Source organism: Gekko japonicus, unplaced genomic scaffold (assembly GCF_001447785.1).
Source record: "Gekko japonicus isolate JY-2015 unplaced genomic scaffold, Gekko_japonicus_V1.1 scaffold132, whole genome shotgun sequence".
Taxonomy (NCBI): Eukaryota; Metazoa; Chordata; class Lepidosauria; order Squamata; family Gekkonidae; genus Gekko; species Gekko japonicus.
The window spans coordinates 1,027,987-1,054,507 of record NW_015173677.1 but is presented as its reverse complement, the minus strand read 5'-3'; the positions used below and the strand labels follow the sequence as shown (position 1 = coordinate 1,054,507).

At 43.4% G+C, this 26,521-nt stretch overlaps 1 protein-coding gene across 1 annotated transcript in view; it reads left to right on the top strand.

Moving 5' to 3' along the window:
• STS (steroid sulfatase (microsomal), isozyme S) overlaps window positions 1–26,098 on the top strand; it is a 116,108-nt gene extending 90,010 nt beyond the window's left edge. Inside the window, exon 9 of the mRNA XM_015422965.1 lies at window positions 25,384–26,098. Coding sequence (XP_015278451.1) covers window positions 25,384–25,757 — 374 coding nt within the window. The 3' untranslated portion in view covers window positions 25,758–26,098. The remainder of the gene's footprint in view (window positions 1–25,383) is intronic.
• Window positions 26,099–26,521: the final 423 nt, after the last annotated feature.

Here is a 26,521-nt window from a genome sequence, read left to right as displayed (position 1 = left end):
CAGATGCCCTTTCTCCCCTCCTGTAAAATGGGAGCAGGCAGAGGTGATTTCTGAAATGAGCCATGCCTCCTCCCCCCTAGCCCTTCGGGGGTGGGCTAGGGGGCAGCGTTTGCAGCGGTGTGATGAAGCGCCTGCCTAGCAGGAATCAAAAAGTTGCTCTGCGCCTTAACATCACCCACTTCTCTCTCACCTCCCCCCCCACCTCCGGCACCTCTCTTTTGGAAAATGTTCTTCTTTGGATTTTCACCTCCGGAAGGGGGGGAGGAGGTATGAGTCAGTCGGTTAATCACCGGTGTTTATTTTGGTTTACTCGAGTCATGGTAAACTGCTCCACTGACCAACCTGCGAATGAGTCCTCTCGCTTTGCTGGGGCCGGGGGTGTCCCTTGCGGGCGGGTCTCTGGCGGTGGAGAGGGCAGCTCTGTGGTGGTGGGGGCACAAGGCAGCCTCGCCTAGTGCACAAAAAATCCTGGGGCCGGCCCTAGGCAGGGTGCTAGGTGGGCCTAGCACCCCACACACACACACACACCACTAGCCTCATGTGTAGGAGTCAGCAGTCAAGGCAGCACTTGGGATCATGCTAGGGGTATAGGGGAGGCAGGTATGGGCTCTCAGGCTGCAGCAGATAGATTCCCACCCCTGCTCACCTGCCAGAGTATGGTCATCCCTTCAGGTTCAGTCTCCGTCCATGGTACCTGTTAGGGTTCTGCAGTTAGACAAATTAGCCACACAGCATGGACTTTGTTCCATCAGTGGTACTAAGTGCCCCCTCTGTTCCTCTCCTGACACCAGAGTGCAAAGCTGCACATTCTAAATGTGCATAACACAGGTGTCCAGTTGGGGCACAGCACCGCCAGGGCACTGCTGGCATATCTCCGTGATACACCTCTGGGGTGCCTTGACAGCTCCCTGTGTGCTTTTAGCCTCCCCCCCAAGGATTGTGCTGTAAACTGCCTTGAACCCACAAATGCTATTATGAAGGATAAGGCCCCCCCCCCAAGGATTGTGCTGTAAACTGCCTTGCACTCACAAATGCTATTATGAAGGATAAGCAGAGCATCCTATTTCACACGTTCATATACCCATGCATACCAATGGGTTGCCAAGGTCCAAATTAAAGCTCTTTGACAACCCCGGATGGAGAGTCTGTACATGGAAGAAAATGCTTCCCATTTTCCTGCCTCCTTTTTCTTTATAGCCCTCGTCATTTCTTAACTCTTCCTTTCTTGGGGAGTTGGACAGGATCTGGCTGGAGGATGTTGAACCTTCCAGATGGTTGCATCGGTAAACTGCTGATAGGAAATTGTGTGATCTAGTTCAGCCACTTCTTCCCTCAGCTTGCGGAGCTTCTCCTTATCATAACTTTGCAGCTGGGTGGACAAATTGTCCAACAATTCCTCACTGATATCTCCTTTTGGGTTGGCTTCAAGGGTGCCTTCTGCAGTCCAGGTCAGAATTTAGCTGGCACTTAGCCAGGTTTCTATATGAACACAAGAGGCCCAAAAAGAGGGCTGCAATTTAGCTGGGTTTCTGTCATTCTACAATTGTAATAAGAAAGTTCTTATTTATTTATATTTATTAGATTTCTACCCCACCCTTCCTGCCATAGCAGGCTCAGGGAGGCTTACATAAACACTAGACAACTAAAACAGAACTAAGTAAAATCATGACAATATAAATCTAAAACATTACAAAGTGCTAGTGCTACAAACAGTTCATATACAGCGGCAGGCATAAACATCATCCAGCAAGCAGGCAAGCAGTTCCCATTGTGGTCTGGGTTATATCGGCGTTTTGATGTTGATATAGATGTTAATATTGGGGCCAGGGCCTTGGTTGTTTGATGCGGCTCCCTAGTCAAAGGCCTGGTGGAAGAGCTCCGTCTTGCAGGCCCTGCGGAACTGCGGAACAGGGTCGTGATGTCTTCTGGAAGCTCATTCCACCAGTGCGGAGCCACCACTGAAAAGGCTCTAGCCCTCGTCACAGCCATCCTGGTTTCTCTAGAGCCTAGCAGGGCTGGATGGTTTGGGGACCCTGATTGTAGAGTTCTCTGGGGAACATGTGGGGAAAAGCTGCAGAAACAACACCATGGCAGCTGCCCCATGGTATGCAGGTCCCTGACCATAAAGGGCTTTAAAGGTAAGAACCAGCACCTTGAACTGGATCAGGTATGCTGTAGGCAGCCAGTGCAGTGCTTTTAGCGCAGGTTGGATGTTCCCCACCCTCCCCACTGAAGCAGGCTCAGGGCGGCTTACATAAATTTTTAAAAACATTTTAAAAACACATAAAACCTAATCATAATCCAATGTTTTCATAACAGGAGTCAGTCAATACAGATTTAGATGATGAAGACAATCCCAGGGAGGCTCCAAGTTATGTCAGGATGTTAAATGTGGTCAAACACCTGGTGGAAGAACTCCATCTTGCCGGCCCTGCAGAATTGGAGTAAGGGCCCTGGTGTCCAGCACGGCGCTGCCACGGAAAAGGCTCTAGCCTTGGTGGTGGGCACCCCATCGAAGGTTGGGAGTGAGACCCCTAATCCCGGGCTGTTGCAATTTAGTCACAGAACCTCCATCTTCATCAGATTCAGTTTCAGCTGACTCAGTCTAAGCCATCCAGTCACAGCTTGTAATGCCAGGTCCAGATCTTCTGGCCCAGAGTCTGACTGGCCGCCCAACAGCAGATACAGCTGGGTATCTGCATATTGGTGACAGCCCAGCCCATGTCTCCAGGCAGTCTGGGCAACGGGGTGCATATAGATGTTAAATAACATTGGGGAAAGCACCATGCATTGGTAAAACTGGTATATTGCTATGATGAAGGGAACTTTTTATCTGAGACCTCATTGCTGCAAATATCAGACTCTGTTGATGGGATAATTCTGAGCCAGTTTGGTGTAGTGGTTAAGAGTGTGGACTCTAATCTGGGAGAACTGGGTTTGATTCCCCACTCCTCCACATGCAGGTGCTGGTGTGACCTTGGGTCAGTCGTAAGTTCTTTCAGAGGTGTTCTCTCAAGGACAGGTCTTGGGAGAGCTCCCTCAGCCCCACCTACCTCACAGGGTGACTGTTGTGGAGAGGAGAAGGGAAAGGGATTGTAAGCCACTTTGAGACTCCTTCAGGCAGTGAAGAGCGGGGTATAAATCCAACCTCCTCCTTCTCCTCTGATGTGAGGGGTCCTAGTGAGGGATGCACCTAGGTGATATAAATAGGAAGGCAAGATGAGTCCAGTTGCAAATATTGACTTAATTGGATGTCAAATAATAGTGAATCTGTTGATAGTGATCAGAAGATAGGTTGATGGCTCTTCCTGCATGTTTGATTAAGCTATCAGAGAAGTCTACATTGTGAGATACATTGTGAGATACATTGTGAGACTTTCAGAGAAGTCTACATTGTGAGATACATGAACGACTGGTAGAATTCTGTTGTCATCTTATCCAGACCGGGAAACTTATTCTTCTTAAGGTTCCCAATAGAATACAACTTCATTCGGAGATAATGGTTGGGCCAAGAGAGCTCTGTCTTCTTCAGTCAGAGATAGTAATGCTAGTGTACTCAAAAAAAGCATTACTCTCATCCAGTTTCAGGTTATTTGAAGAATATAGATTCTTATAAAACACTGTAAGTGCCACTGAGTGTCAGTGCAGGGTTGAGCCTCGCAGGAACAGGCTGTCTCTGTGGCACAAGCCCCTTCTCCACCACGGGCAAAAAACACCCCCTGCTTCCCCAAACATGAATGTTACTCATTACAAGGGTGTAAAGAGTTTTAGAGTATCACATATAAGAACCCATGTGTCTCAGAGTTGTCATAGCAGCAAGGCTACATCCTCTTGAAAGTGTCTGGGGAAATACATGCCTTAATTGAGATCAATACTCCCTCTAAGCTGTGGAGTCTTGTGAGCAAGAATTCTGCTTTGTGAGCTCCTGGCATCAAAGCTGTGAGTGAGCTATTGGGCTCCTGCATAAATCAGTTTGCTCTGGAGCCATCCTTCCTGAGTGAAGGCAAAAATGCACTAAGAAACTGTGAGCTAGCTCACACTAACTCATCTTAGAAGGAAGACTGATTGAGATACTCTAATTTGGTATCAGAACAATGACTTAATCTAAACTTCTGATTTTTCTAGGCCAGATGACCTTGATACAAAAGACACATCTTGGGAGGGGGTATGACTGCAGCATAACCATTGTTAGGGCACAAATTAAACAACAGAGGTAGTGAACAGTATTTTACATGGAGTACAGAATATCAGAGACTGCTTAGTATAATTTCTTTTTTTTCAAAGTGTGTGCATGCATGCCTTTCCTTGTGCTTGCCTTTCCTTGTAGCATGAGATAATACTCAGTTGCTTGAATCCTCTGAAGCTATTAGTTCTGCAAGGGCCTTGTCTCCACATGTTAAACGCTGTGGTCTAGATTCCATATATAGATCCATGGGGGTGAAAATTAAGAGCCCTTTTAGTTCCTTCCAGTTTGTTTTTATGTAGACCCATGGCAATGCAAATTTGTATAAACAGAAGTATCTTGCACTAGAATTACTTATTGCATCCCAGGGTATTTTGACATAAATGAATTTCACTATGTTTTGCTAGTCTCCCACAGACATGTTTTTCACTCTTTTTCTTTGAACCATATTAGATTTTTCCCCCCTAATTGTGTTTCCTGACCCCATATAAATTTGTTTTTGTTTTCTCGGTAGCTTGATAAAAAGACAACAAACATCACAAGTAACAGAAAGTCCTAGCTTGGTCCTTCTAGCATTTATTGCCCCTGTCAGTCAAACACACTGGAGAAGGCAAAGCAGACAAGAATACAGTTCAGCTAAGCTTTCTCATTATACTTTTTAATTTGTCATTTTAATGGTCATTGTAGAGCAGCTGCAGCTGAATTTGTGTGACGCACTTTGGGTGCTTAACTTGGTAAGTGTGAAATCACATAGCCGTCAAAGGGGAGAAGAGCATTTCCAGCTTAAGCAGATACTGTTGAGATGGTGCCTAAGAAAAATTTCCCATAATCAACTGATACACGCTTTACTAATGCTATTTTCTCTGGAAATCTGTTTTTCTTGACAAGCATGAAAAGTTCATGTGGTACTGCATTGGATTTGCTCTGTGGTGTTGGAGGCACTGCAGTTGTTGAGCACTGAGCAAGAGTTACTCATATTCTAACACATTCTGGCTTTATTTGACTGCTGGTCATCTTGTATGTATTCCAGGAAATAAGCCTGTTGGAAAGCAATTAATTTGTATTTTTAATTATGTGGGTGGTCAGTTGTATTAAAAACAATATCCATATAATAGGCCTTAATGACATACGTTTTCCTCTGCTCAGATGCTGTTGATAACCTTAACTAACAAGCAGTGCTGCAACTTGATACAGTAAGCGGTATCATGGGATCAGAGGCCAATAAGTGTTGACATCTTCCTGATAAACTGTCTCTATAATTTTTGTGATAATTGTATGTGATGAAGTTGTGAATTTGTCTTGTAGCTGCCACCTGTTTAGAGTAGTGCCCAGTCAGGAAAACTCAATGAGTGGACTGGGAAGAACATAGGCAAAAAACAACCCATACACAGATTCAGCCATGTGGCCATGGCCCCACAAGGCTATACACCCCAGCAGAGCACCAAATGACAGAGAAATAAGACCCAGCAACAGCATAACCTCAAAAAAGGCATAGGAATGGAGCAACAGAAGCTCTAGAGGTAACACACCCATGGACACCCCAGAGATGAGTGCCTGATTCCCAGCCCATAACCAACTTGCCATTTGCCAGGCAGGAAGACAGCAAGCATCATAACATCTAGGGAAATATATGACAGTGTCCCCAGCATAGTCTTTCACATTCCCCCCATAGTCCACTTGTCAACATCATCCACATTTCAGGTGGGACACATGGGCCCAAGCTACAGGGGACTGAGAAATAGTGGCCAGAAGTCAAAGCACACCCTGGCTGCAGTCCAACTAGCAGCAAACACAAGGCAGAGACCAGGCTCAATTTCACAGCTCCACACCCAAGAATACTGTACTAACTGCTTGGCCAAGCAGTTGTATGCAAAGGAGAAAGGCCATCAGGTATTAGGCATTCCACTGCAGCCCTATCATTAACATCAGCCATATAGCTCTGGGCAGAGAATGCTGAAAAGACAGGAATGGCCGGGTGGAAAGGCACTAAGGTAGATAACTATGAATGTTCATACTAAAATGCATGTTGTTAATCTGTAAGGTACCACCGGTCCTATAAAATACTGGGTTCAAGACACCTTGCAATGAAACAACTCTGCTTTATTTATTGATTTCAGGAACAAGCTGGACAAGCAGGGAAAACGGCCCTGTTTAAATAGCATGCAAAGCCCACACCCCTTTCCCAACATGCACAACTATAGGTACAAGTACTGAGCCATTAACTCCTGATTGGCCACCTCCCAGAGTCCAGGTAGCTATTGTTCTGGAGCAACAAGCTCAGCCAGTCTCTGGTAACTAGTTCTGGAATGCCCCAGGCTCAATGCATAACAGGTCCTTTCTTGTATTTAGCAGCATTCTCTCTTGTATTTTGCAGCAAAACAAATTAGAGCTCCATTGGCACCATGAAAACTAATGACACCAATCCCAGCATGAAATTCCCAGGGTTACAGCTCACCCAATTGGGTGGGTAGATTACAAAAGGGGGGAGGAATTAGGGCAGGAGGTATGGCAGGGGGTAGGGAGCAAGCCTCACTTCCCCAACAAGAAACAGAGAGGGACCCAGTTGTAAATAACCCTGGATTTTATTGAACAGCAGCACTGAAACAGTAACAAGATCCAGTAACAAGATTGCAAACCCCCTCTATCCAATACAGCCCTTGTGCCTTTGTGAACTGCTTTGGGAAACCATGGGGTGAGCTCTCCTTTTTACAGCGCATCTGTGAGTGGGGTGGACTTGCCAAATGGATAGCTGCCTGATTTGGGATGCTGTAGGAGCTACGTTGGATGCAGTGAGATGGCAGCCCCCTGGCAGAGTGGCTGGATCCACACTGGTAACTACAGCCAGTCCACTGCACCAGGAATATAATCCTCTAAGGTCTCCTCCCTGTTGAATCACAGCCTGCACAGATGCCATATAGAGAAACAGGCAATGATGATGAAGGGCACAGTGGCCATGACTGCTGTGTGGCCCTGGCAGAGTCTGTTGTTTCTTTCAACACTATGGAAGGGAGGGCTCCATTTGATGAGACACCCCCTTGAGGCACATGCCATAACTGTCCAAACAACTCTTACCTATATCCTGTACGGAGTTGGCTCTGGTGCTAAGTGTCCTCTATGTATGCTTCACCAAAGTGAAATTCAGTGTCCCCTAAGCATGCACATCAGAGACTTTGGAGACAAGAGTTCCAGGCCACACGCCCTATCATCTGAGTTATGCTACATACTGCCTGGGAGTCCTGTGATTGGGTGAGGGGAAGGGGTTTGGCTACTGGAGAAGGATGTGATTGGCTTTGGCCATAGCTGCCATCCTGTGCTACACTGGGGTTCGTGGATGGGACTATGGTTGGGAGCGGACTTTGTTTTTTTATTGCATGGGTGCCTATTAGAAGTGTGCACACAAAAAGATGGTAATTTTCAGATTTGGGCATATTGGACCTGGAAAGTATCAGTATTCCTGAATTCCAGTACCAGTATGGTATTCAAATTTGGGATTTTTCGGGAATCCTGAATTTTTTGTCTCCATTATACCCTATGGGGACCATTATAGTCAAAAGGGAATCTATCTGGGGGGCTGTTTTTTAGGTAGAGGCACCATATTTGCAGTATAGGTGCTGATGCCTCTCCTTAGAAGAACCCCCAAGTTTCAAAGATATTGGACTAAGGGGTCCAATTCTGTGGCCCCCCAAAAAGGTGCCCCCATCCTCCATGTTTTCCAATGAAGAAAAAAAAGCAAATGCAATAGTAGTCCAGGAAAACAAAATCAAAGTCCCAGAGAATCTCTGCATTTTTGCAAGCCCAGCAGAGTGCCCAGCAGTACCAGTACAATCACAGAGTGCCAAGCAGAACCCAGTGCCATTGTGGCAATACCAGCTCAACAGGACTGATGTCAAGCATAGAATCACTATCCAGATTTTTTGGGGGGGGTTGCAAGTCCAGTAGAACCAATGCAGTATAATGCCCAGCCAGCAAAACCAGTGTCACTGTGGCAATGCCAGCTCCACAACAAATCCAAGCAAGGGAGGGGATTTTGAAAGCCCAGCATAACTAGTTACAATGTGCAGAATGCCCAGCAGAACCCAGTGCCACTGTGGCACCGCCAGTTTAAAAGGACTGATCTCAAAACACAGAGTCACAACAAATCCAAGTGGGGTGGGGGGGGGGGTTGCAAGCTCTGTGCAAGAAAATGGGAAGGGAATACAAAGGAACACTGGCAAAGGGGGGGCTCTTGAAACTTATAACTCATTTGCAACTGACAAAAGCAGCAGGGAAGCCCATAGAAACCCCAGAGACACACACACACACAAAAGAAAAGGTAAGGAAAAACAGCCCACAGGAGTCTGCAAATGCTAGCTCCCAGTCTTTCCAGAAAATTCTGAATATATCCCAGATTTAGGGGGGTGAGTTCTGTCAAAAGTCCCCATCCCAACCCTGGGTAAGGACTTTTGGGTTGCATGGAGGGTGCGTCAAAACAAAGTTACAAAATACTAAAGGTAAAGGTTCCCTTGCTCGAAAGCCAGTCGAATCCGACTCTAGGGTTGCGGTGCTCATCTCCGTTTCCTAGCCGAAGAGCCAGCGCTGTCCGAAGACGTTTCCGTGGTCATGTGGCTGGCATGACTAAACACCAAGGTGCACGGAACGCTGTTACCTTCCCACCGAAGTGGTACCTATTTATCTACTTGCAATTTCTTGCTTTCGAACTGCTAGGTTGACAGGAGCTGGAACTAGAGATGGGAGCGTCTTAACCACTTGACCAGCCTAATTCTCACCCTAGTCTTGGTAGGTGCCACCATTCCTTTCTAGTCTATCCCAACAGCCCAGGAGGGAAAGAACAAGTCTCAGGGAATTAACAAGAAAAGTCAGCCCTGCAGAGTGTGACTACAGACTGCAAACACAAAACAGGTAACTAGTAGGTGGTCAAAAGTCAAGGCATGAAGGCAAAAACCACGACAGAAGGCAAAAACCACGACAGAATAAAAATTTAAGGTGCAAAAATATTTAAAACAAGACTAGACAATGAAGGAAATAAAACACTTAAACATAACCTTTTCGAGCATAGCTAATACATAGAATCAAGGTTCCAGTTACCATTCGGGTTCAGCAGAAGCAGTCAGTTCCAGTAAGACAAGGTGATCAAGGCACAGCCTTTCCAGGCAGCAATCAAGTGGGATGCCACATTGGAAGCTGTACAACCACTGACATACTTCACTGCCTAGTAGTCATCGAGCTCCTAGCCATAGTGCAAAGAATAACTAGATTTATGGAAAACGTCTCTGATTGACCCCAGGCCTGATGGACCAATCAGACACCTGAGAGGTGATGTAACTCTCTTTGATTAATAAGCACATGACATCCAAGGATGGACAAGAGGGAGGGAGAGAAACGAAACCGTACTGCAGATAGGTCACGCCCATTCCCACACAGGTGTCCCTAGTTTCAGAGGTTTGGAATGTACTAATTGGGTCTTGATACTCCCCGGTACTTCAGTTGCAAACAATTAAGCTGGCAAGGTCACTGTGCACTATCTGTTTCTGAACCATCTCTAACGGTTTCTGGGAAGATTCTTGTAGGCCTCTCAGCAGCCTGAACCAAGGATTTTATTTTACAGAGGAAAGCAAGGAACCATTTTTCTTTACAGGTTCACTTTCTGAAAAAATCCCAGATCTTTTGGGATGCCAAATATGTGCAAAAGGTGTGTATTTTTGGCTCGTGTGTATCTGAATGAACATCCCTAATGCTCTATGGGCTATGCCTTATCTTTTGCTGGTATAAGTTTTCCCTGTTTCTTCAGGGCATTGCCAAGCTGGAAGGCTCACAAAGCTAACTAACTTTGGCAGTACTCCCATCAACACCTTTTTCTGAATGAGTATATCCGGTACACCACTGTATCTCTGGTGGCTGACTACAGTGGGGCCAGCCAGTGGCTGGCTGTTGTGCCACTCCACCTATGGAGTGTACCGGTAAAACTCCAGGATACACTGCATAAATCCAAGATATGCTGATGTAATACATCGTCAGCTCCCTGAGCACCTTCAGCCTCATCCCCTGATTGTATTGTAAAATACACAAATTACTACTTTAAAAATACTCAGATTTAAATCACACAATAATTAAAACACATGAGATAAGCAAATTCAAAACCAAATCAGCTGGAAAAATTCACCCTCCACCAAATTCTCTCTGGAATAAGACTATCATACATGCCTTTCTAAAGAAGCAAGTGGAGGTCCTCTTCTCATCCACTCTAGCATGTAAAAGTTTGAGGTCTAGCTATAAGCATACAGATAGTCCTAAGAGAGGGCATCTTAAGGAAGAGGCTGTCTGAAAAAAATAACTGGTGCAGAGGGGTATACTGAGAGATGCAGTTTGATATGAGAGCTGTATGCTATGAAAGACTTTAAAGTTAATAGCCAGAATGTTAAAGAGGGTTTGGAAGCCAATAGGTTGCCAGTGTAGATGTATCAGTATTAGAACTTACCTGAAAATTCTGAGGCAGTTTTCTCATTTTTATTCCTTTTCTCCCAAGTTTCAGAATCATACAGTAAGGGGGATAGATTGTATTTAGGAGCAATAACCAATATAACGCATTTGGGACTCATCAATGTTGCCATGAAAATGGAAGAAGCATGCCAAAGACATTATCAACCATTTACATCCTCCTCCTCCTCATGATCATCAATATATCTAGTTCTCAATGTGAACCCATCTGTGGGTACATAAATCCAGGGACTGGGGCCATGGACAGACAACAGATCTTTCTATAAACCTGAGAAAAGGCCCAGATTTGCAGAAAAATCTGAAATCTAAAAGGAAAAAAATTACAAAAAAAAATTAACCCCCACCCCAATGTTAAAAAGAGCACCTATAATTTTAAGAAACAGATACCCTCACTGGCCATTGTTAGGTGACCACAATGGTATTGACAGTGTTTAAGCCTTGATTTCTGTCAGTAAAATGAAGGAATAGGGTACAGGCCCTTTCCAGGGCTGTTTTGGCCTTTGACGGAGGACTCGCCGGGCCAGGCTAGGCAGCAACCACTGCACAACCTGCTACGACTTGACTTGCATGACTCACCCAGGCATGGCTGCTTGCTACTGTTCAACAGCAAGTTACTTTATGGAAGTCAATGTTGTGTAGTGGTTAGAGTTTCAGACTAGGTTCTGAGAGACCCATGTATGAATCCCCAGTCTCCCATGGAAGTTCACTGTGTGACTTTGGGCCAGTCGTGCACGCTCAGCCTAACCTGCCTCACAGGTTGTTATGAAGATAAAATGGAGAAAAGAATGATGTAAACTGCTTTAGGTTCCATTGTAAAGAAAGGCAGGGTATAGTGAAATAATAAACATAGCTGAAGTTGGGGAGAGGGAAGATAAAAGGTGAATTGATTGATTAGTCGGAAGGAGAGAAGGAAGCAGAGAAGGGTGAGGATATGGGAGCTGCTAGGAGTAGAGCAAATAGTGTGGGGAGGGGATACAAGGAAGAGTGACCTTCTGCAAGTCCTTTCAGGTTCCACGTTACGCAACTGGACCCAGCTCAGCCAGCACTTGGCAACTTGGCTGGGAAGGGAAGGAGGAAAAGCTGAAGACATGAGGGTTGATAAAAATGTATCGGCTGGTGGGTGGGAAGGAGAGAAGGAAACAGGAAAAGTGGAGACATTGTGAGGTCTGACAAGGAAGGGAAAGGATTAAATTAGATTCCCCCACAAGTTCTTGTAGATCCCCCACATGTGTCAATATGATCTCAGTTGATAAGCTTCTGAGCTTCACTCAGGAGGACATATGAACAGATCAAAATACTTGACACTGAAGCAAGGTATTATTTATTTTATTTATATCTGAGTATATTTATATCTGAGTATATTTATATCTGAGTATATTGAGCGGTGGCTCAAGTGGTTAAGACGCTGAACTGCAGGCTGTGGAAGGTCAGTAGTTCAGCGGTTCAAGACCCGGGTGCCGCAAGACAGGGTGAGCTCCTGTCTCTAGTTCCAGCTCCTGCCAACCTAGCAGTTCGAAAGCAAGAAATTGCAAGTAGATAAATAGGGACCACTTCGGTGGGAAGGTAACAGCGTTCCGTGCGCCTTGGTGTTTAGTCATGCCGGCCACATGACCACGGAAACGTCTTCGGACAGCGCTGGCTCTTCGGCTTTGAAACGGAGATGAGCACCGCAACCCTAGAGTCGGATTCGACTGGCTTTCGAGCAAGGGAACCTTTACCTATATGACCTTAGTATGAGTTGTGGGCAGCCAGTAGCTTGAAACTCACAAATGTCGCTTCCAAAATTGTCTTTTAAGGAACAGCACACACATATGCACGAACAAATCACTGAGTTTCTTCAAGATCCGTGGCGATCAAGCTGGCAGTCGTAACAGAATAAGGATAGTATACATGTTTTTGCTAGTGAACAGGAAATTATGAAGAGTAAATGAGTATCCTTTTTAACTGTGTCAGATTGTCTTGCAACTTAATTGCTTTAAGAAAAGCTTGTCAACTCTAAAGACAGAAATAAAGCTTAGCAAGTTGTTAAACATAAACAGTATTTGAACCAAAGCTAATTAATCTTTCAGTCTGTTCTTTTGGTCCTTGTATTCTGCATAGTTTTTGCACAAATTGTCCAGATGCCATAGGATTAATCTATGGCTCCCATAACTGAAGCATGTTCATTGAAATGAATTTTAATGACTGTCTCTTCTGTCAGCAGTGTCCTTTTCCCTCCCAAAGGCTCTTGGTGTTGGGGGGACCCTCCAAAACAGGAAGCACAAGTTGATAAAGAATTGCCCTTCCTTCATGTTGCATGGTAGAACCTTAATTTTCTAGAGTTCAGAAAATCATCATAGTGCAGACCCTACTCCACGGTGAAGATTGCAAGGTGAACTTGGATCAGTTACTCTCTCTTTCAGTCTAACTTAAGCTCTCTATTCTAAGGATAAAAGCAAGGGAGGCGAACCATGTACGCCACCTTGAGCTCCTTGGGAGAAGGGCAGGATAAAAATGGATAAATAGATAGCAGTTAGTGTTAGATAAGGACCTGAGAAACCCGAAGTCCCAACTCTGCCATGAAATTTACTGAACCAATCACCCTTGCTCTGCCTAACCTAGTTCTTGGGGTTATTGTGAGGAGAGGAGAACTAAACTTTGTGCATTTCTTGGAAGAAGGGAGGAACAAAAATAGATAAAAAATACAGCTATTGTTTCTACAGATAATTTTGCCCTAATCTCTGAAGGCTCATTTGTAGATATGGTTAGTTCTTCAGGTATTCCACATAAAAAGAAATATATGCTCACAGAGATTCAGTCAATTCAAGGAAGCATTGGATTCAAGCCAGTTATATGTTCGATAGAATGATACAGTTGATTGATGGACATTTCAAGTACATAGATCCAGATGGTCAGCCATGTTGGTCTGAAGCAGTAGAACAAATTTAGAGTCCAGTGGCACCTTTAAGACCAACAAAGGTCTATTCAAGGTATGAGCTTTCGTGTGCATCCACACTTTTTCAAATACATTGAAATGGTAGGTAAGGTTCAAACGTAACCAGAGAATGAACAGCAAACTAACATGATGATGTTCAACATATTCAAAGTGAAAACTAAATAGCAATTTAGTTTTGTTCAGCGTTCTGTGCGCCTTGGTGTTTAGTCATGCCGGCCACATGACCACGGAAATGTTTTTAGACAGCGCTGTCTCTTCGGCTTTGAAACGGAGATGAGAACTGCAACCCTAGAGTCGGATTCGACTGGCTTTCGAGCAAGGGAACCTTTACCTTTTTTACCTTTGTTCAACTAAATAACAAGTTAAGGTTAACTTGTTATTTAGTTGAACAAAACTAAATTGGTATTTCGTTTTTGCTCTGCATATATTGAACATTATCATGTTACATGTTAATTTGCTGTTCATTCTCTAGCTATAAGTTTGAACCTTACCAGCTATTCGATTGTACTTGGGAAAGTGTGCATGCACACAAAAGCTCATACTTTGAATAAACCTTTGTTGGTCTTAAAGGTACCGCTGGACTTTAAATTTGTTCTCTTTCAAATACATGTATTACAGTGTTACATCCTTGCAAGTAAATTTCATGCTAAATTATATGTGTTTTATCAGGGCATGGTATGTGTGTGTGTGTGTAATGGAAATGATTTTTTGGGTGTGCTTAGGAATTCAAAATACAATTGTGTGCTATGTTGCTTTAGTATTAAGATGTAGAGATAATGATGCTTATAATGTCTTCCTACTATGCAACATGTATCATTGGAATACTAAACCATGGATTGTACTTTAGCTGGAAATTACATTGAAAACATTAAAAAATGTTTAGCACTTTGGTACCTTAGGTGGTCCTAGACCTGAACATGGATCACTAATGCTTGTATTAGAGACCCATATGTTGCATCTCTTTGATACTGAATCATTTGAATTGCCCTGTGTTGTGCTACTGTAGTGACTACCCGAACCCACAAACCCAGAGACAGAAGGGAGATGACTGAGTAGTTTACAGTGCTTAGGAAACAGCTGTTTGAAGCCATGAGTGGGTTATTGAACCATATGTCTTATTCAGAACAGAGCCCTGTTTCTGAGGTCTGCAGTAAGACAATGTGAAGGGAATCAAAGTGTTAAAATTGCCTTATTCTTTCTTTATAATTGCAGATTTAATATAAGAATGGCATTTAACAGTCCCAGTATCTAATGAGACTTTACTCTTACAGGACTTTACCAGAACAAAGGGATTATTAATTGCTGGAAGATTAATTCAATCCTTGCAGCTCTCTTCTGGCACATTGAGATTATATACCAGTTGGGAGAAGTGCAGAGAGCACTCTTCCTTTTAATGACCAGTTTTATAACAGTTCATCAAATTTACAGATTACAGCTCTGACAGCTCTTTGTGTCTGACAGCATATTATATTGGTCATTCCACTAATGCAGCATCTAACTAATGCATTTTACTTTTCTATAATGATTAGAAAGGCAGCTATTAATGCTCCATTGCTTTTCTCAAGCCACAGAGCAATGTCTCGCATCACACAGGCGAGTGAAGCATTATGTTGTTGCTGGAAAATTAAAGTGTATGATTCCTCAAGCCCATTGCTGTTTGCTTTATGTTAGGCTTGGCTCCTTTTCAAACCAGTTTCTTTGACTCCTTATCATGCCTCTTATCGTCTGCCTTGACTTTCTGACAAAGCTTTACAAATTCTCTGCTGTTTTCCTTGATTCCACAAGGGCATTTTCAGACCATTTCATAACTGCCTGGATTTCAGAGCTGCAAAAATAAAGAAGAAATAGCTGAGAATATCAGGGGTGCTCATCAGACATCAAGCCGTCTCTCTATGCATTGGTATTTCCTGCTGCATTTTATAAACCCTGTAAAAGCTTTGTCTGAAGGGGAGCTTGCAGTGGGAAGTGTGCAAGTTTTCATTCATAAGCAGAAAACATCTTTTTTAAATGGAAAGCTGATATTCTTAAGATACTAAATTTGGTAACCATAACTATTTTTCACGTGACTCCACGGTATTCTGGCTGTGGGTACTCTTCAGAAGAATACCGCAAAGATTTCTTGTTCTACTCTGAGGAGAAAAGTGCTCTATGTTTACATTAGGTTGAGGTGCAGGGACAAACAATCTGGCATTGCACCAATGAACAATGTCACTTCTGGCAGTTGATACAGTGAATGAACTCAAGGCTCCATGCACGTCTTCTAGTCATGTTATGGATCATTTCGACCCGCTCAGCCTAGAGGAAGACGACAAGTTGCTCCTAACTCTACGCCCTACCACATGCTCCCTTGATCCGTGCCCTTTGTGGTTAACTAAAGCTGGCCACGAGGGGTTTCGAGGTGCCTTGCAGGAGATCATCAACAAGTCCCTCTCAGAGGGGCTATTCCCAGAGGCACTTAAGGAGGCAGTGGTGCTACCTCTCCTGAAAAAGCCATCTATGGACCCAGCCGAATTGGCCAACTATTGGCCAGTTTCCAATTTGCCCTATTTGGGCAAGATAATAGAGAGGGCAGTGGCAGTTCAGTTACAGGGCTTCTTGGATGACGCTTCCATCTTAGATGCCTTCCAGTCCAGCTTTCACCCAGGCTACAGGACAGAGACAGCACTGGTCGCCCTCATGGATGACCTCCAGATGCATCTGGATCAGGGCGGATCATCAGTGCTGTTGTTATTAGACCTGTTGTCTGCATTCAACACAGTTGACCATCAGTTACTGATCCACCGCCTCACCTACACTGAAGTCCAGGGACTGGCCTTACAGTGGTTTGATTCCTTCCTCCAAGGTTGGGGACAAAGAGTGGTACTGGGGGATCAGCTGTCCCAAAGGCACCCACTGGAATGTGGTGTGCCTCAAGGGTCAGTGCTGTCACCGATGCTCTTTAACATCTGTATGTGCCCTCTTGCCCAGATTGCCAGGAGGCACGGGCTGGGATGTCATCGGTATGCAGATGACACCTAGCTCTATCTGTTGTTGAACAGTCAGTCCAGCTTCAAACCAGAAGTTCTGGACTGGGCGTTACAGGCCGTGGCTGGTTGGTTTAGACTGAGCCAGCTGAAACTGGATCCAATGAAGATGAAGGTCCTGTGCCTGAATCGGGGTAATCCGAGATTAGGGATCCTGCTCCTGACCTTCGATGGGGCACCATTGGTGCCAGCGCTGGAGGTTAGGAGTCTGGGAGTGCTCCTAGATGCCTCCCTAACAGTGGAGGCCCAGGTAGCGGCCACTGCCAAATCAGCCTTTTACTATCTTTGGCTGATCAGGCAGTTGGTTCCCTTTCTTGAACGCAACAATTTGACAACAGTTATCCATGTGATGGTCACCTCAAGATTGGATTACTGTAATGCCCTCTACATGGGGCTGCCCTTGGCTCAAATCCGGAAGCTGCAGCTGGTTCAAAATGCTGCAGCCAGCCTATTGATAGGACTCCCTATTTGGGAGCACATCCAGCCTGTGCTAAAGGCATTGCACTGGCTGCCTATAGCATACCGGATTCATTTCAAGGTGCCTTTAAAGCCCTTTATGGCCAGGGGCCTACATACCTGAGGGACTGCCTTTCCCCACATATATCCCAGAGAGCTCTGTGATCAGGGGTTCAGAACCAGCTGGCCCTTTTGAGTCTTAAGGAGGCCAGACTAGTAACAACTAGGGCCAGGGCTTTCCCGGTGGCAGCTCCACTCTGGTGGAATGAGCTCCCAGAAGAGATCAGGGCCCTGTGGGATCTTTAAATATAGCCTGAGCCAGCCGCCTAAGACGACCTAAGAAGACTGCAAACTGCATAACAACTACCACTGTGAAATTAAGAAATTGATCCTAGCACTTTATTCTATTTATGGTTTTAACACTGTTTAATTGTTATATGTTATTCCTAATCTAGTTTATGTGTATTGTAAAAATTTTAGGCGTTTTATGTAAGCCGCCATGAGCCGGCTTTGACCAGGAGGGCGGGTAGGAATCTAATAAATCAAATCAAAACTCTGGTTAAAGCATAGTTTTAAGTGAATTGTAGAGCATCATCCCAGTGCAATAACATCACTTCCAGTTTTTCATAACATGAAATTGCCTCCCCGATCACCCTGTAAAGTGGCAGTGGGGGGTGAGGGTTCAAGCCCTGGAAAATGGCTAGTCTAGTTCATGCAGGGATTTCCCATTATATGTATTCCTCTAGAAGATACAGAGGAGGAATCCCAGTGTATGAATAGTTCCATATGTGTATTAGAGCATCTTAATCAAAGCTGATTGTCTGAATTGGGTCCAGTACATACGAATGCATGAGGATGAGGGTTTTTTAAAAAAAAATAAAAAATAAACCCTGATTTGGCATATAGGCCTTCCTGTGCCCAGCTCTGGCCTGGACTGGATCTGAATTTGCAAGATGACTGCCATGGCAATCACCTGTTTGCAGGGAAAAAGAGAACTTACATATAACCCACTCACTAGGCAATAACTTGCAAAACTTACAGCCCCTCCCCATCAGTTTGCCAAGTGTGTACACAGAGTGCAGAGCTGCACATGAGTATCTGTTCATCTTAGTATCAAATTCTTCAAGACTCAGTGTTTTATTTTATTTATTTATACTTTCAATTTGTACCCCGCTCACCCCCGAAGGGCTCTGAGCGGCTTACATGGTGCATGGTGCAGAGACCTATGCAGAAACCCTAACTATGGCCACAGTACATCTGGGGTGGAGGAGCCCTACCAGGTACCCTCCCGGCTCCGATCGTTCGTTTATCCGTCGAGTGGGTGACTTCTTCCAGTTCTCTCCGGTGCGGCTTCCGCAGCCTCCGCAGTTCTTTCGGCTCTCTGGCGACTTCTCTTGGGGGCTGTTGGTTATGGGCCCTGGTGCACAGCCGCGGTGGGCGTTGCAACGTTAATTTAGAAATTACTCAAACCTGTATGATTCATAGTTAATTCTGTCTAAAATCTGACTTTTCTCTCTGCATTATTATTTCCTGTGTCTACTAATATTTTAGAAGCCCTTTTATTTTTTTTAAGCACTTGCTGCAAACAGTCTGGTCAGTCTGCCTGGTGAACTCATTCAGAGCCGTACAGCAAATTACTTATTAGTCTTGTTTCGGTAAGGCAGCGTGTGAACCTTATCTGTGGAGAAAATTAGGGCTCTGTTTAGATTTTGAAAGTGTGATTTATTGTCTGCGTAATCAATTCAGTCTCACGCTTGAAACATCTGCATTTTCAGAGGTCTGAAGACCCATCTAGAGAGAGTTCTGGTCCCCCACCCCCAATAGTACCTTTCCCTAAAGGACATTTGATTATAGATTATGAGAGCAGTGTAAGTAAGTTAGGCAGCTGTAAGCTTTTTCAGTTTGTCACTCAATTTTCTCAAAGGTATCTCCTGCCGAGTTAAATACAATCATTGTGATGAGTACCATTATTGGCTTGGATCCAGTGATCTGCAGTATAAGAAGCATGCATGTTTGCCATATTTCTTTTCTGCCAGTAGATCCTAACAACCCAAGAAAAGTTGATTCCCATGGTAGTGAGACTTCCCTGGATTAATTCCACACAGGTCATAGAACTGTAAACAGGGTTGCCTGTCTGGTGGCTGGTGATCTCCTAGGAATACAACTGATCTCCAGTCAACAGAGATCAGTTCGCCTGGAAAGTGGACTCTATGACATTATACCCCATTAAAGTTCCTCCCCTCCTCAGGCTCCAGCCCCAAAATGTCTAGGTATTTCCCAACCCAGAGCTGGCAACCCTAACTGTAAGAAAGGGGAAGGGGGTGAAATTGATCCTTTGATTAGTACAAGTCTACTAACAGAAGAGGGAAATGGGACAATATCTTCCTTCTTATCGTACCATCTGACCTACATGGCTGTTAGTCCTGTGTGGGACCTGGAACCCCAGGAACCAATGCTCCTGTGTCAAAAAGAACTAGTGGGAAGAGAATATGGCAAACATCCACACCTGTCCATGACTTCTGCTGATGGATCACTAGACTCAAATTGCTGTCATTTTTTAAAAAAAAAACTCTAAGGTTAAAATTCAGCTCTTAATCTACTGAATGTATTAGGAAATTAGAAGAGTAAGAATTGTGCTGTTGCATGTGGTATAAGAATACGGTTACCATATGCTTGATTTTTTTATCATTTTATTTAAATTTCCCCTTTTTAATTATTGTGGTGTTTATTAGATTGCACTCTTGTGTGCAGGCCCTGGTTTTATCAACATGTAGCAAATATTTAAGATTATTCGTAGTAGTAGTATCAGAAATACAGTTTCTAGCTGCATAGTTTCTATAAGTCATCCTTGTCTTATGAGAAACTAATTTCCCTTTAGGCAAATGGGCTGTGATTTTGATTTAAAATGGTTATTCAGAAGTCGAGATGTTTGCAGGTAATAAAAAGGATAAATAGGCTTAGGGCTGGTGATGGCTGATATATTGTAAAAGAATAAGCTAATTGTCTTGGGACAGAATGGGTTATAAATTGAAATAAATGTTGAACACATTCCTTAGTTAGCCTGTTGTCCTTTGTGTGTGGGGAAGATGTAGGGACACCTTAACTCAAATCCCTTCCCCATTAATGGTGTAACAAAGCTAAAACATGGGTACCTGGCTGGTACTAGTTTCTATATGCTTTGTCAGAGAGTACCACACAACCTGTCTCCCTGAACCAGCATCACAGCTTGTAGAGAAATGCCTTACACCACAGATTTTTTTTTACATTTCCTGTAATTGGGTTTGCACACAGTACAAGATGAATATATGTTTCTGAAACATCAAGGAGAAAATCCAAGCAGTTTAACCAAGGTGACTACTCCTTTCTGAATGCCTATGACTTCAAAAATAATTAGACTGTCCTACTTTTAAGATCATTTAGAGAATGGCAGGGAAAGAACTTGAGGTTTATTCCCAATATCTTTTATCCTTCCTCAGTTTGTTCCTTCTGCAAATGAGGTGTGCACCTTGTATTCTCTTATTAAACTCATTTCATTTTGAACTTACTCTGAAGGATTTCTGCAAACCACAAAGACCTAATTGATTATGTTAACCAGGAGGAAGAAGGGGAAGGACAATTGTGATCCCTATCCTGACTGAATGCACAAGTGAACCTCTAACAGCAACATAAGAGGAAAACTGGGTTCAGAGTACTCATGTGGAAATTTCCCTTCATTCTTGGTCTGTGGTGGCACTGAAACTTTACCCATAGAAAGTTTACCCACAGAGAGCAGTGAAAAGGAGGCCTGGCTGGGTCAGAAACCCAGGAAGACTGGATAGCTTTCACATGCAATGAAATGAGGCATGTAAGACTCTTTCCACACACAGCCCCTTTCATCTTTTAAACTTTTGAAGCTGAACTGCAAGGAACTGGCTCCAAAAGTAAGTGTTTTCAGATAATACCAGAATAAGTTCACAGATCATTCCCAAATTCATAAAATTCCTTCAAAGATAATTAGAGAAATATTTAAACTTACCGACTGTAAGATACCAAACACCCCGCAACCGATTTTGTTGAATATGTGGCCTAATCTTTCAATATCCAAACAAAAGGCAGAAATTATAACATTATTATTATATGCAGCAAAAAAAATGTATTGCTTTAAGATGGAACAAGCTAAAGATTCCCACAATTAAGACTTGGATTACAAAGGTGTGGGATGTTATTATAGCAGACAAATTAACTAATCAGATTACAAGACAATGTATTCCAAATAAACCAAATGATTTTGTAGATCAATGGTATACGGTTTTAAATTATATAAATGCTGGAGAAAATAAGGCATATATGGTACCAGAGAAATATCTAAAGGTTGCATTGTATTAGAAGTTAGTAATTCTGGTGATTTGTAAACAGTAACAAGTGAAATATTTGTAGTCAAAACTTAGTAATTTTGTATGTTTATCTTGAAAAAAGCAAAGGTTATATACTGTGGTATGATTTAGTTTTGTTTTGTAAAGCAAATATGGTTGAAACGTAACTTAGATATAGTTATTATTGTTGTATAGTTTGAAAGTTTTGTTATATTATTAAAATTTAAATAAAAAGTAAGTTATTTTAAAAAAATAACTGAATGTTTTTCCTTACCTGTCCTATTACAAATGAATTCAGTCATCTAAATGCAGAACAGCTAGTATTACCAGATAGAAGTGTACTGGCATAGACCTGATTATTGATTACTGCATATGGATAAATGAACAGCTAGGTTCATTGGATCTATTTCACAAATGTTAGCAATCATAGAATTAAGAAGGTGTAAGGGGCCTAAAGAACATCCAGTCCAATCACCTGCACCACACAGGATGACCTAAAGCATCCCTACCAAATAATTATCCAACTTCCACTTAAACACCTCCACAGAGGGAGAACCCACAATATCCCTGGGCAACTGATTCCACCACTGAACTGACCTTATTGTTAAAACGTTTTTCCTAATAGCCCAACAATATCTCCCCACCCATAATTTAAAGACATAATATAAATTGGGTAAACATGTGCTCAAGTCATGCTGTAGAAATGAGATTCCTAGACATCATAAATGACTGCACTGGAACAACTGGTCACAGAGCCAGCTACAGGGGTAGTGATCTTGGACTTGGTTCCGAGTGGGTCTAAAGACCTGGTGAGAGAAGTAGATGTCGTTATATCAGTTGGAAACAGTGACCACAGTGCCATTAAGTTCAGCTTTCTGGTCAGTGGAAAGTTACCCCTGAAGTCCAAAACTAACATTTGATTTCAAAAGTGGGAACTTTATTAAAATAAGAGGAATAGTAAAAAAAAGAAGTTGAAGGGGAAACACAAGAGAGTCAAATGCCTAGAAGATGCTTGGAAGCTATTTAAAACCACCAAAATTGAAGCCCAAATAGAATGCATTCCACAGGCTAGGAAGGCACTGCCAAGTCAAGGAAGCTATAAAAAGTAAAGATGTTGAAGTCAGAAGGGTTTAGAACTTCAGTTTTGGCACTGGACATCTTATTATGCTGAGTTCTTGATGTGTCCTGATCTCTGTTGGATCTAAATGCTTATTCATGATAATTTTATTTTAGATTAAATTTTATTCAGAATTCTGGTAATTAAGATTTACTATATTGGCTCATATCAAGGGCTACCAAATCCACCACTAATGGCTTACCAGAAAGCTTTAGTGCAGGGAATGTTGATGTGATTTCTCTCTTCCTTTTATAGAAACACAGCTACTTCAGTGAACAGTCTTAGTCAACAACAACTACTGGTAGCCTGCCAATTTATTTATTTACTTCATTTATACCACACCTTTCTTCCAATGGGGACTCAAAGCAGTTTACACATTTCTTCTCTTCTCCATTTTAACCTCACAACAATCCTGTGAGGTAAGTTAGGCTTAGGGCTGCCAAATGCCCCCGGGGGGCAGAATTCCCCCCGCTTTCGAGCCCCGATTTCCGCTCCCGCGGAATCGGGGCCCGGGGAAACCCCACCCCCGTGTGCGCATCACCCGGAAGTGTCGTCGCACGCTGGGGGCGGGGCCACACCATTTGAGGGGAAAACAAAGAGTTTTCCCTTCAAATGGCGTGGCCCCGCCCCCAGCGTGCGACGTCACTTCCGGGTGATGCGCATGTGGCGCGTGCTACACGTGCGCGCACGTCTAAGACGCCAGCCGGGAGCCCCCCGCTCCTGGCCAAAAAGCATTTGGCAACCCTAGTTAGGCTAAGAGTGTGTCTGTCCCAAGGACACCCAGCAAGCTTCCATAGCAGAGTGCCCCAGAAGTAACATCACAGGAATGGGCAGGTTTTATAGGCATGGCCCAGAAGAACAGCATAGGAAAAGGTGTGTTTGGGTTAGTGACTTGGAAGCAACATAATGGTGTCCTGTCCATTGACCTGGGTGACCTCACTGGACATGACATCACATCCTTGCTAAGCACTGCCCCCCAAAATCTCCAGATATTTCCTGAGACAGACCTGGCAACCCTAAGTTTTACAAACTGCTTGAATAGGTTCCAGTTTAGGAAGTAATCATGTTATGAGAGATGATCTCAGAATCCTTTGATTTGTTTTGAAGATCAGTTTTCTAATGTCAGAGACCTAGTTCATTATTTTGCTGGTCTCAGACTGTTAAGCAGCAATTTCTGCTGTGCTTTTCCAGTTTTTCTGGAAGATGGATTTTTGCTTAGCTCCCTCTTGCACCATAATGACTAGTCCATGTACTGCAAGCAGGCAAACAAAGGCCTAACACTAAGCCACTGGGAAGAGGGAGACTGTTGTGTAGCTTGCATCTGGGCATCTGGAACACAAGAGACTTAATTATATTTAAAACAAGAATTTTGGGAAGCCAGTTGTTGATTTTTCGTGGTCTTCTGTCTAACCAGAATATCCTGCAATCACTGGCAGTGGGCATATATGCCTCTCAGATACTTGCTGGAATTCTCCACCCTGGCCATCAGGGACAAAAATAGTAAACTAGTTTACTGACAGTAAACTAATAGTAATAATGTTGTAATTTGTGTAATACCTTCAGCAATTTGGTTAGACATAGTCTTCTGAGAGGATTCAGATCAGAGGTATATTGTAATGTAAATAGCTAATGAAAACATTAGATAGCAATAGTCTAGATGAGAAAATAGACTTGAAGGCATGAGATGTTTCATCTGATCAAAGTCAGGGTAGCCCTTGACGAGGTCTTCCCTGAAATCCATATTTAATGTACTCTGGTCTTCTTGAAGTCAGACCAAGGGATAAATATAATCAAAATACATAACTTTATGGTTAAATGGAAAAGCCTTCTTACTGAAATGCTTCCATTCTTTTGAGCAGCATTCTATGGGAGATTTGCAAGAGTTATGAATAGAGATTAACTAAGAGATTAACTAGCTTCAGTATTAGAACAAAAACATTATAAAAGGTTTATTAAGGTGGGTAGCTGTGTTGGTCTGAAGCAACAGAACAAAGATTGAGTCCAGTGGCACCTTTTAACACTAGGGAGGGGCACAAACCTAAAAAAATCCTGTTTGGTTTGGAGTTTGGGGATGTTAGGTTTAAATGGCCCGAACAGCTGAACCAGAAAAAAGTCCAGTAAATGTTCAGGGAAGGCACCTTCCTTGAACATTGGTTTAGGGGCTCCAATCTGGCCCAAGTTCATGCCGAATTTTGGCTTGTGAGCCAGTTCGTGCCCATCCCTATTTAAAACGAACAACATTTTATTCAAGGTATAAGCTTTCATGTGCAAGCACACTTCTTCAGTTAAAAGTAAAGGGGTATGACTCTTCTGCAGAAGTTTCTTGTAATCTACCACCGAAATATGAAACTGAGAGCACAGAGATCTGCCAAACAGTATTATTAAAGAACAAGAAATTACAAGATGCTCACACTTCACACTGACAACTTGATATTCTGTTGAAGTAAATATGTTGGTAACTCCTTCATCTGGTTGCTTTAATACATACACTGTTCATTTACTTGATTTGGACCCCCCTCTTCCCAAATAAGGACCCAGAGTGGTCCATATAATTTTCCTAGAGTAAGCTGAGAGTGTGACTGTCCCACGGCCACCCAGCAAGTTTCCATAGCAGAGTAGTGATTCAAACTTGGGTGTCCTCTAAACTCCATACCACACTAACTGTAATTATTTATACATGACTAATATATAGTAGATTACATTCTGAATTTCATGCAGAACAATCCTCAGGCTAGAAGAAGACCATAAAAAGAGCTTTAAAAGATGGACCCCTTCATTAAAATTATATATCCTCAGAAATCATTGTTGCTTCTATCTTTCAGGTACGTCTATTTGGAAGGCATTTTTCTTCACTCCAAATTTCAGCCCAGAAGGCTCCAATGGCTGTTATGATTACCATGTGTGCTTTTGTCAAGGCGATTTTGTCACACACCACGACCCACCATTACTATTCGATCTTTCCAAAGACCCAGAAGAAAAAAATCCATTAACACCAGAAACAGAGAGTCAGTTCTATGAAATCATTCAAGTCATTCAACAAGCAGTAAACAACCATACCACATCCCTTCCCAACGTTCCCAACCAGTTGTCTTTGGACAATATTCTGTGGAAACCCTGGCTTCAGCCATGTTGCTCTTCCTTCCTACAGTTTTGCTACTGTGACCATGAGGCAGAAGAAAACAAGGATGTGCCTTAAGTGTGAAATTACAAACATGTAATTATGCACATGCTTTAGCACATGCTGCAAACAAAAGATATTTCCTGAATCTTGTATAGGGGTGCACAATAGTGATATAATTCGAAGAAATTGTAGTTTACTACAAAATATTTTGAGAGTGAAAGTGGCATGGTATTAGGGTTGCCAGGTGCACTCACCTGACCGGCAGGGGGCTTCTGGCCCACTTCTGGGAGGCCAAAAGTGGTCTCAGACCACTTCCGGTAAAACTGGAAGTGCCCACCCAGCTTGCTGACATCACCCAGAAGTGATGTAGGCCCATTGGGGATGTCTGGGGGCGATGCTCTTGCCCAAATAGCAGTGTCACCCCCAGACATCCCCAACATGCCAATGTCACTTCCAGGTAAGGTCATTTGGGGGTGGGATTTCCCCCTGCTGGCCAGCTGCAGGGAAGCACCCCCAAAAGCAGGGCTTCCACACCCCCAGGGGGGGGTCTGGGAACCCTACATGGTATAGCCTGATGTAATTAGATCTTGGAAGCTAAGCAGGGTCAGTACTTGGAAGGGAGACTACCAAGGAAGACACTGCAGAGGAAGGCACTGGGAAACCACCTCTGTTTTTCACTTGCCTTGAAAGGAGAGCCATCCAAATTCCCCTTTCCTAGTATACATATACCATGTCTGTTAGTGGGACCAATAGCATCAGTATATGTTCATATTTTTAAAGGGACGTAATGTACTTTGTCCCTGGAAGAAACAGTGGAAGTTATCAACAAAAACATTCTG